The sequence below is a fragment of the Dermochelys coriacea genome, chromosome 20 (assembly GCF_009764565.3).
Source record: "Dermochelys coriacea isolate rDerCor1 chromosome 20, rDerCor1.pri.v4, whole genome shotgun sequence".
In the NCBI taxonomy this organism is placed as follows: Eukaryota; Metazoa; Chordata; order Testudines; family Dermochelyidae; genus Dermochelys; species Dermochelys coriacea.
In genome coordinates, this window is record NC_050087.2 from 18,890,714 (window position 1) to 18,901,648 (window position 10,935).

At 49.4% G+C, this 10,935-nt stretch overlaps 2 protein-coding genes across 6 annotated transcripts in view; one reads left to right on the forward strand and one right to left on the reverse strand.

Moving 5' to 3' along the window:
* The window catches only part of ATP13A1 (ATPase 13A1), a 28,361-nt gene extending 23,376 nt beyond the window's left edge, over nucleotides 1-4,985 (forward strand). For 2 of the 5 annotated variants that reach the window (XM_038378126.2, XM_038378127.2), the window contains exons 21-26: nucleotides 472-589; nucleotides 1,044-1,240; nucleotides 1,751-1,893; nucleotides 2,726-2,837; nucleotides 3,306-3,449; nucleotides 4,552-4,985. In XM_038378126.2, the coding sequence (XP_038234054.1) occupies nucleotides 472-589; nucleotides 1,044-1,240; nucleotides 1,751-1,893; nucleotides 2,726-2,837; nucleotides 3,306-3,449; nucleotides 4,552-4,662 (825 nt within the window). In that variant the 3' untranslated portion in view covers nucleotides 4,663-4,985. Of the gene's footprint in view, nucleotides 1-471; nucleotides 590-1,043; nucleotides 1,241-1,421; nucleotides 1,894-2,725; nucleotides 2,838-3,305; nucleotides 3,450-4,551 lie in introns of those variants that run through there. The other 3 variants (XR_006278437.1, XR_006278436.1, XM_043506958.1) reach the window with 3 other exon arrangements.
* Nucleotides 4,986-5,007: 22 nt separating this feature from the next.
* MVB12A (multivesicular body subunit 12A) lies at nucleotides 5,008-10,866 on the reverse strand. Its single transcript, XM_038378132.2, is given in 10 exon segments — nucleotides 5,008-6,044; nucleotides 6,216-6,272; nucleotides 6,509-6,573; nucleotides 7,039-7,145; nucleotides 8,608-8,739; nucleotides 8,830-8,956; nucleotides 9,555-9,635; nucleotides 9,638-9,650; nucleotides 9,988-10,086; nucleotides 10,573-10,866. Coding segments are annotated over 10 exon segments (1,026 nt in total). The 5' UTR covers nucleotides 10,855-10,866; the 3' UTR covers nucleotides 5,008-5,981.
* Between the last annotated feature and the right edge of the window lie 69 nt (nucleotides 10,867-10,935).

A 10,935-nucleotide genomic window follows, 5' to 3' on the forward strand; every position in this document is an offset into this window, starting at 1 on the left:
CACCCTAGGAATGTACTTCTGATTGCAGCAAGGCCCTGCCCACGCTCCTGGATAAGGCATTTCTGGCCAGAAAGGAAGTCAAAGCCAGAGGGAGTTGTCCTGTTCCTGAGCCCCCACCACTGCAGGCTCATTCTAGTCAGAATTGCAGTAGCTACTCATGACAATATTGCCCTTTCATGGATCTATAAACCAGCCTTCACATTTCCAGGTCTGCCCAGGGGAGTCCACAAGCTCAGCCTTTCTCCTTCCTGCCCCTAAAATGACACTGGTGGGTGTCAGATGACAGACCTCCTGGAGGTGGGTAAGCTCTACAGCTGGCTCACAGGGTGTATACTGAGGGGCTGTCTAAGGTGCTGGCAGTATGGAGAGCCCCTCAGAGCAAGGATCAGGGCTGGGTTGGGATGATGCAAGTCTCTCTCTTATCCCAGTCTGTGATAATGAAATGTCTCCTCCTCTCTTACTGGAAACCAGGAGCGGATCAGCCAGGTCCTGAAGGATTTGGAAGAGATTGACCATATGCCTGTTGTGAAACTGGGTGATGCCAGCATCGCTGCTCCCTTTACATCCAAGCTGTCCTCCATTCAGTGTAGTAAGTAGCAACAGGGGAGCAGGTCTGTGCTGTTGATTGCCCCTAGTCTGGTGACCCATCCTACTCCGATGAGGAGAGTAGCATGGGCGCATTTCCTATGTGAATCCGAATAGGCTCTTGGCAAAGGCAGGAGGGCTTTGGGTGGGGTGGGGAAAAGGGTGATGCAAACACTGACTCTTACTGGGAGGAAACGCCTAAAACATGAGGCCAAGGGGGTGCTTCCCATACTCCCAGTTTTCATTTCCCCATATGGATTTCCCAGCTTGGAGATGGAAACTGACTGTGCTGAGTGACCATGGTGCACTGGATCAAGGGAAAGGTGAGCTGCTTGCCCAAGAACTCTAGGCTCATAGCAGCTCCCCGTGCTGGGTCCCAGGGAGTGGAAGGGACTGTGCAGATGGAGCCACAGAACTTGCATCCTGAGGACAATCTGCCGTTTCTTCTTGCTCTTCAGTCTGCCACGTGATCAAGCAAGGTCGCTGCACGTTGGTGACCACGCTCCAGATGTTTAAGATCCTGGCCTTGAATGCCCTGATCCTCGCATACAGCCAGAGCGTCCTTTACCTGGAAGGAGTGAAGTTCAGTGACTTCCAGGCAACGCTTCAGGGTTTGTTACTGGCCGGCTGCTTCCTCTTCATCTCCAGGTCAAAGGTATGTTGCATGGTGGCCTGCTTTACCTGGGAGTGCTTCCGAAGGAGGAAATGGGAAGGGTTGTGGTTGTCTTGTGAGGAATGCGGCAGGGAAAGCAGCTCTTCAATTCTTACAGTGAGTGCTGTCTAGCCAGCTCACTGCCTGCCCAGAACGTGAAGAGAATCACTTCGTTCTTCCCTAGATCCTGGCGAGGGGAGGCCTTTCTGAGGCCAACACTTTGCACTTTCGGGAATGTCTAAGAATGAGAGCAGACAGACAGTGCATTTCTGTTCAGAGTGCCAGGGCACATGGTCAGACGCAGGCATTAATCACCTGGGATACACTGTTGCCTGCAGTATGCAGCTGAAGATCTCACTGTGTGAAGTGGAATTTATAAGAGCTGGGCATTTCATGGGCACAGTTGACAAAGGTGGGATCTTGCTGGCAGCTTGGCCAGTGGTGCCAACTTCATTGTCTTTGTACAATTTTTCCATCTGTTAAATCCTGGTGTCTCTTTCCTTTGGTTTCCAGCCTCTGAAGACACTTTCCAGGGAGCGTCCGTTACCCAATATCTTTAATCTCTACACTGTTCTGACAGTGCTGCTGCAGTTCCTCGTCCATTTCCTTAGCCTGGTGTATCTGTACCATGGTGCACAGGCTCGCAGCTCTTCCAAGTGAGTGCTGCTTGTTTCTGAAGTACAAAATGTTAGCACCTATTTTCAGGCTGCGACTGAGCACCAAGTTATTAAACTGGATGGGCAAAGCCCATCTGGGAAGGAAGGTGCAGGGAAACCTGCTGCCTTCATGGTGCTTTTCCTTCTTATTTTCCCTTAGAAATCCCTGCCTGCTTAATCTTAAATTTGGTAGGCAGGAGGGAAATATCCAAAAAGGTGGATTTGAGTTGCAAATCAAATGAAGGTCACCAGACAACTTAGCTAAGTTGAGTTCAGAACTTTTTATAGTAAGTCTGGGGATCAGCCTGAGAGATGCTGCACTCAAACCGAAGTTATGGGCTTGGTGCAGAAATTAGTAAGTGTGAGTCTAGGGCCTTGTTATGCAGGTCGGACTAGGTTAGTAGTCTCCAAACTGGTGGGCATGGAGGAACGTCTGGGGGGCGCAGGGGAGCTCGGGCCAGCCCCCATGGGAGCGGGAAAGGACCACCCAGCCCCACTCTGCCCCCAGCTCTGTTCCGGCCCTGCCTGGACTCTGGCGGTGGCCGCGCCCCCCCCCCCCACCTTGGCTCCCAGCTGCAGCCCTAGCCTTGGCCTTTGGCTTCCTGCCCACGGCTCTGCTCCCAGTTGCAGCTTCAGCACCTGACCCCCAGCTGCAGCCAGGTAAGAGGGGAGGTGACAGAAAACATTTGAGGACCACTGGACTAGATTATCACAATGGTTCCCTTCAAGCCTTTAAAATCTCATCTGATGAATTGGCCCCTAGTCGCAGTTATTCTGAAATCCCAGAACTGGGATCCATTGATTGGAAAGGGCTTTGTCTGGTTTCTTTAAGGAAAGAAGAGTTTGTGGATTTGTACAAGGAGTTTGAGCCCAGCCTGGTGAATAGCACGGTTTACATCATGTCAATGGCAATGCAGATGGCCACTTTCACCATTAATTACAAGGTAAGACTTGCTCAGCTCGCATCTCTGGGAAAGCAGGGAAGAAACAAAATTGTATTTAAGTTATAATGTTACATCAAGGCAAATGTGCTTGTAGGAACTGAGGTGTTTGCAAATCTGAAAGATAGCCCATGTGGGCTTAGCAGTGTGGATGTGGGTGTTAGATACAAAGATTTGTTCTACATTAACAACAGCAGTGTCACCAATGTAAATCCTTCAGTAGAGACATCCGTTGAGAGTTTGGAAAAAGTTTGCTTATGTACAAAGATAGCTGTTCTGAATGCATCAAGGCGAGACCTAAATTGTACATCAAATATCAGTTCTCTGTCTGGGAGACCAGAATTCCTGTCCTGTTTTTAAACAAGCTTGTGAATTTGGCGTTGAAAACTGCCTCCCACTGAACCAAGTGAAGATGAGTTGCAGCAGCTCTTCTGCTCTGCTGGTGTCTCAATGCTGCATTTGCCATTTCAGGGCCACCCTTTTATGGAGAGTCTGCAGGAGAACAAACCTCTACTGTGGAGCATTATCCTTTCAGGACTGGCCATTGTGGGCCTTTTGACAGGTTCCTCACCAGAGTTCAGTGAAAAGTTTGGGCTGGTGGAAATCCCCATGGAGGTGAGCAGGGACAGGATGGAGTGTTCCACACTGGCAGACTCTTCTGGAGTAACTGCTATAGAAACCTATATTCTGGAACTGCTACAGCAAGGACTTTCAAAGAGGCCTGAAGAAGTTAGGTGCCCACTGATTTCAATGGGAGTCAGACCCTTAACTCAGCTTAGGTGCCTGTGAAATTCCCAACTTCATGCTTCACTTAAAACTACCTAAACGCTCATTGGAAAGTAGCCCCTTGTACTGAAGACTAGATGTGCAAGGATTCTCTTGGACAGGAATCAGTTTGGGTTCTGAATTCCCCTGTGTACAAACCAAACTCAGCTTGCATCTAAGGGGTTAGACTGGATGACCCTTGCGTTTCCTTCTAACTGTATGGTTTTATGATTCTAAGGGGTGTTTTTTTAAAGATAAAACTTGATTTAAAATAGACTCCTTACATATGGACTTCCAGAAACTCTTCCATAATGTGGTTTGTGGTCTCAGTGTTTGAGACTGAAAACAATTACTTGTTACCCAAGAGCTACAGCTACTTGTTCTAAATACTTTTAAACTAAGAACACCTGGGTTACTCGCCCCAACTTGCCTCTGTGGCTGGGTCTCACGCTGAAGTTCTGAAGAGCTGCATCCTGCCTGAGGCACAGTAGCAGCCTCTCAGAACTGTCTTTACATATTTACTTAGCTTTAGACACATTTAAATTCCTGACTAGCGCAGTACTGCAGTTACTGGCTCACTGAGCTTTTCATGTGACCCCTGCTCTTCTCTCCTAGTCCCTGACAGCAACCTTGCACTGAGCTGTCCTTCCCCACCTCGAGGGAGACTAGACTTTTGGGTTTGGTCACACGAGGCAAGAGTTCACTTTGCATCCCTGCTTCCTTTGTGGCAGTGCAGACTGAGGGGGATGAGACTGTCCGGTTCTGTACTAAGTGCTTGCTTGTCACCATTCACTGATGCTAGATATTTGTTCATTTACTTTGCTGAAGCCCTGCTCTCCCCTTCATAATCTCCCACTAAAAATAAGTTAGTTATTAAAACAGGCTTTAACTGCTGGAAGTTTCAATATGTTTTTTAGCCAAAAATAACTTATCTGAGCTGCTTCCCTTTCAGTTTAAGATTGTGATTGCTCAGGTCTTGCTGGCTGACTTCTTCCTCGCCTTGGTGGTGGACCGAATTCTTCAATTTCTGCTGGGAAGTGCAAAACTTAAAGTGCCCTCCTGAAACGGATTCCAAGCCTCCAACATCCCAGCAGTGCTGAGTATACAAGTGTGAAGGACAACACCGTGGGGACACACTTCCAGATTGCAAGAAAAGAATCTTTATTCTTTTGACAGTGACTTAGCCCTGCTCTGCAGCAGGCCTGGGAAAGCTTTCTGACGTGCTCGTTTGGAGACCACTTGGTGTAACAATCAAGGCTGCATGGGGCAATACACCTTTAAATAACATTTCCCGGACGTGATATATTGGGGAATTTTGTACTGCCCTATGCATGAGGAAGCGTTTACAGAATTTGGTAATTAAATTGGAATCAGTGTATTTTAAAACACATTTGGAATTTATTTTTTGGGGGCTAGTAGTGTAAGAGCTCGACCTTTTGAGTAACTAACAGCTATTCCCTCTACATGAGTTCTGAAGTTCAGACACAAAATTAGAGTCCCTCAATTATGAAAGAAACAAGGCAGGAAGAGTAGCTAGATTCACTTAAATATGCAAGGAGGGCTTGAACAAAGGCTTGTTTTAATTAGTATGACAATAGCAGCAGCCTCTTTAGCCTGTAGTTTGCTTAGTATTTCTGCTGTATCCTCAAAAATAAAAACAAAGTTACCTTCCCAGGGGCAACATCCAGAATAAAAGAGTTTTAGTAAGAGAGCTAAGAAAAAAATGTTCAGTACCCAATGTTCATTAAACACAGACTGATCAAAATATTAGTGTCTTGCTGTCTGCTACACGAAAGTAAACCCTATGGTAAACCCTTGAAAATTTAGCTTCCATGCAGAGCTAAATGCAGGTGACAGTGGCATAGTGGACACCACAGTAAAATACAAACAGCAGCGAGTTTTAGTCCCAGGGTCAGCTGACTGGCTGGTTTAAAAATTGCAGTGCGGATATTTGGGTTTGGACTGGAGCCCTGGCTCTGCAACCTCATGACTTGGGGGGGGTCTCAGAGCCCAGGGTCCAGCCCAAGCCTCTTCACTGTGGCCATGCCTGCGTCTTTTATTGCAGTGTAGACATAGCCCTAGGCTGCAAGTATAAATGCACTTATTTGACTTGGCTAGTAAGCTTTCAAAAGTTGAGGGTGCTCTCTAGTTTCCAAGTGGATTACAGATTTAAATATTACAAAATTAGAAGGCAGAAAGACTTCATTCAGTTCTTTACAAGAGTGTCCTTCGGAGAATTGAGTCCATCGCATCTGGTTGTGCAGTTTATACACCTGTGGCAACAGATATATTCTTCCTACTAAATCATTCCATTGAGGCTAACTTTATCTGCTAGAAGGGACATGTACCCCATGCTTTGGTAGCACTCTGTGCTGCTTGCTGCTAACAGATGCTGGGTGGGAGTCTGGCAGCCGCAGTCCTTTCAACTACAAAGGCATAGTCATACTGAAACAAACGAAAACAAAAAAAGGTTTATAGATAGAAAATGCTGCCTCGCTCTCATAGCTGTTGGTACCTACAGAACTCATATTCAGCCACTCTAAAGCCTCCATCCTTTTGTACTCCAACTTGGTATTACCAGTGAGAACTGAGGGCAGGCTGCAGTGAATTACTTACCTCCTTCTCAATGTCAGCAAGAGACTTAATATTCAAGTTCGTGAAGATGGATAAGGCCTACAAAACAGAGGTAACTACAATAGGTAATATATTCCTGTTGTCCGAGCAGCCTCCTCCCACTGGTTCTTTGTCCTGTAGAACTGTTTGCAACACCCAGGAAACCAAAGACTTTTGCCATATGAACATAAACAGAATCATCATGGGGACTACATGACCCTCTTTACCAATTCCTTTTAATTAAATCGCTATTTAAGGAGTGAGTAAATGTCCTTGTAAATTATAGTGATACTCACATTAGTTCCAGTAGTGATGCTGCTTTCAAATTTGGGGTGTAGTGCAAAAGGTACCCCATCCATGGCTGAGAAGAGAAATGATCATCAGAGAGCTGCATCATGAAAGCACTGTGTTGCAGTGCACAGGAAAACTTGGTGCCTGGGACAGTCCCTCAACTGGTGAGTGCTAACTTGTGAATTGCCAGAGGGCTTGAAGAGTGAGTGAGAGGAATGCCAGGCTGGACTACCTTATCCTATTCTTCTAACATCGCATTATGCCACTCCACTTATGAGAAGGAACAGGCATTAGAATACCCAAACTGCTCTCTAGGAAGCACCATGTGATAGTTTGGGTATTCTGTCTGCATAAGCCTGTCCATGTGGAAGAGGTTAGAAATTCCAGCCCACAGCCTCTCTGATACCATAGTAGCATTGACTGGATTTTTTTTTTTTAAACTAGGTGAAGGAAAAAGACCAATACAACATTAATGCGGAGTGTTTGTCCTAAGCTAATTGTCAGACTTTGTACTTAGAAGGAGGACTTCACTTACCTGAGACGCCATAGAGGTTAGATATACCATAAATGGAATCGCCTCGCTTCATGGATACATGTTTTGAGTTAATTCTAGTCAAAGACTTTTCTGATGAAAATTCTGTCCTGCAAGGGATTAGACAATTTACAAATTGAGGCCTCGGTGTTTTACATTTGCAAAACAGCACCCAAAAAACAAAAAAAAAATTTAAATGAAAAACCTCCTCCTGCAACAGCAGCTCCTGTCCCATGGGGCTTGTTGGGCTGAGCTTCCTCCTCCAGCCATTGCCAGCAGGGACACTGGCATGCAGGGTGGCAGCAAGCTCAGAACTGGCCTAGCCCTCACCATCATGACAGAGGAGCAGACAGGCCAACACTTGAGTCCCACTGTGATCCCTGTGCTCCAGGGGCCAGGTCGCAACACTAGGAGCCAGACATCTGAGCCCGACCAGGAAGAGCTCTGTGCAGCTTCAAAACTTGCCCCACTCACCAAAAATGTCCAATAAAAGATATTTCCTCACCCCCGCTCCCCCATCTCTCTAATATTCTGGGAGCAACCCAGCTGCAACAATACTGCAAAATACTCTAAGATTCATTAGTGTCTTACACCAGAGCTGTGCCCTTAAAGCTAAGCAAACCTGAGCACACAGTATCCTCCTTCCATCCAGTCCCAGTCCCACCATGAATGGTACATTTCCTGTGTGTGAAAAGGGGTGAAGGCCAGTGCCCATCACTATTTTTGAAATGGGGGCCACTTTGGCAAAAACCTTCAATGTGAGAGCCACAGCAACCCGACACAGACGGTTTTATGCTCTGAGCTCTTTGTCAGTTGATATTGTAATAGTACTGTTTAGGGTTCAGGAGGGGGTATGGGTTGCTGGCTCTGGGACAGGACTATGGGCTGGGGTGCAGGAGTGGGTATGGTAGGACTGGCTCTGGGAGGGGGCTCAGGGCTGGGGTACAGGAGGGGGTATTGGAGGCTGGCTCTGAGCCGGGGCACAGGCTTGGGGTGCAGGAGGGGGGGTACAGGGGGCTGGCTCCAGAAGGCTGCAGGTTGGGTGGGAGAAGGTTATTCAGAACCTGCCCATTGAAGAGGACGGCATTTACTTCGGGCAGCCCCGGACCCATGCCACTCCTGGAAGGGGCCAAGGCGCTCCTGCAGCCCCTGGGGGGGGGCTATGTGCTCTGCATGCTGCCCCTCTCTGCAGGTATCACTTCTGCAACTCCCACTGGCCACAGTTCCCCCATTCCTGACCAATGGGAGCTGTGGGGGTGGTGCTTGCAGTGCAGAGACCTCTGCTCCCCCCCTTATCTCGGGGAAGGCAGGGAGTCTGCCTAGCTGCAGCCCCACTGCCACTGGAGAGTGTGATTGACAAGGATCTGCACTTAGGCTCCACGGGAGTCGGCACTGGCTCATGCAGTGAAGAACACTGGGCTAACATATTTTCCAGAACCCTTGGTAGTAGCACCAGGACAGAGCCATATGACAAAACATCAGAAGCCACATGGTCGCACCATAACAAACTGGGACTTACTCCTAATTCCAGACAGGCACCAATAAAATCAAAGGTGACGAATGATTACTTACTTTTGGTTATCCAGGTCTGTGGTCTCCAGTGAAAGCCCCTTCATTGCCTGACTGATGTTCCTTGGTTTTGGAAAGGGTTTAGGTTTGAGAAGTTGCCCCTTTTTACACCAAACAGCAAAGCTGCTAATTTCCCTGGGGGGAGGAGAAAAACAGATTATACTAAGAACTAAAGTCACAGAAGGTGGGACCTGCAGCCAGAGTGAAAGGATGGCAGCATCTTACCCTATCTTCATATAACATGGGACCACTTTACTCTTGCCACTCAGCATAATGTCAAAAACAACTAGTTCTGCCGCACCTAATGGGACAAGCTTCACACAGATTCGTTTCTTCTTGGAAATGGACGTTTCTAACAGGGAAGCAGAGATCATGACATCACAAGAAATTCCTGCGTTTGTTAGCAATAATGCTCATGGTATGTAACATCACTCTCTGCTGCTGGCCTTAACTGAACAGTGTGAATGCTGGCTCAAGAAAAAGCCAAGGTTAATGCTAGTGTTATAAAAACATTACGGCTGGTAAGACATTTTTTGAAGAGCTGAAATCCTAATCACCCAGCTTTAGATAACAAAGGCCCAGCGTTGCTGAAACAGAAAACCTTGCACAACACTGTCCCATAAATGGGGCCTATGCATTTTCAACTCTGTCTGTACAAAGACAGGTGCTGTGACATGTCTACTCGCCCTCTCTCTCTATTACACACAAACAACTCCCAAACATAGTACTTGGATTAAGCCTAGAGAAACGTGCAGCCGGTGTGTCGCTGTGTGTGACCCTTGTTTTCTCGCTCAGCGTGTGCTCGTGGCACCCGGCATGTCGTAACAGGCTGTCGTGGCCTGTTCCTCATTTTTAATACAGTAGAAAAGCTATAGTGCGGGGGGGGGGAGGGGAGGGGTCGTGCGGGAAGGGGAGAGCGCCACACAGGCATTTGTGTCAGGGCACAAGACTCACTTGCTCTAAGAACTCCCTAATGTAAGTATCCTGTAGGCGAGGCGTTTTTTCACTCAGGATCAGTACATCGGCTACCCATTGCCTGGGGAGGTCTGAAAGCAAAGACACTCGGTCCAGTCTGTAGCACTGGGTGACCCCGGGGCTTAGGTGAGTAGATGCCCTCACGTGCGGGTGCAGTTACCGGCGGTCCACAGCCTCAGGGAAGAGAGATGTTGTGGCTAGGTTAAAGTTAATGTCATGCACTAAACTAAGGGGTCAAGGTTAGGGTGAAGGTCTAGCTTGCACACACTGGGTAATTAGCATTGGGTAAAGGCCCTCTGCGTTAGGGCCATGCCTGCATGGGAACCCCACTGGGTAATCATAGGGTAGGGGTAGGGTCAGGTTGCTGGCGGGACAGGTGCTGACGCAGCAGTGCTGGGCGCCTCCTACTTCACTGGCCGCAGCGGAGGTGATGCACAAGACGTAGCCCGATTTCTGCCCAAATCCTTTCCCGAAGTTGGCTGTGGCTCCCTCCAGGGTCGAGGTGATCTGTGGGGGGAATGAGAGTAGCAGCCGTCTTAGTCTGTATTCGCAAAAAGAACAGGAGGCCTTGTGGCACCTTAGAGACTAACCAATTTGTTTGTGCGCTGCATGCATCGGATGAAGTGGGCTGTCGCTCATGAAAGCTTAGGCTCAAACAAATTCGTTAGTCTCTAAGATGCCGCAAGGCTCCTGTTCGTTGTGGGGGGAATGCGGACAGGCTGTGACCTTGCGACGGGCCTGGCCAAAGGGAGCACGGCGAGCTGGGAGTCGGGTCTCACCCCGTGTGGGGGGCGGGGCAGGCCAGGGCCTCCGCCCCTTAGGGCAACGGCGCAGGCGGCGGGAAGTGGGGCAGAGGGAAGGGGGGGCTGTTCCCGTCGGGGGTTCCAGAGGCCGGGGGCAGGACTAGGCATGTCCCGGGGGGGCTGAGGATACTGGCAAGGGGCGGGGCCTGCTCCCGCGCGGGGGGGTCCGTCCCGGCGGCCCCGCTCTCACCGGCGTCCAGCCGGCGGGCGCCGCGCTGGCACTGGCGGCCCAGGCCACCCCGGTCAGCGGGGAAGGCTCCGGCTGCGCCGCCATCTCTCCTCGCCCGGCGGCCTCGCTCCCCGCGTCCGGGTCTCCTCTCCCGGTGGGAGGCGGGGCTGGGGAACTCACCCTACCTCTCTCTCCGCCTATTGGTCGTCTCGGCGAACAAGCTCCTCTGATTGGGCTCTTCGCTGAGTGACAAATCCCGAGACCAAGGAGGAGCCGCCCTTCGGGCCAGGGCGCACGCGCCATTTGAACGCGGAAGCGGGAAATCACTCGCGTAGGGCTGCTACGCGTGCGTCACCCACTTGCGCAGTGCGCAGGCGCAAGTGG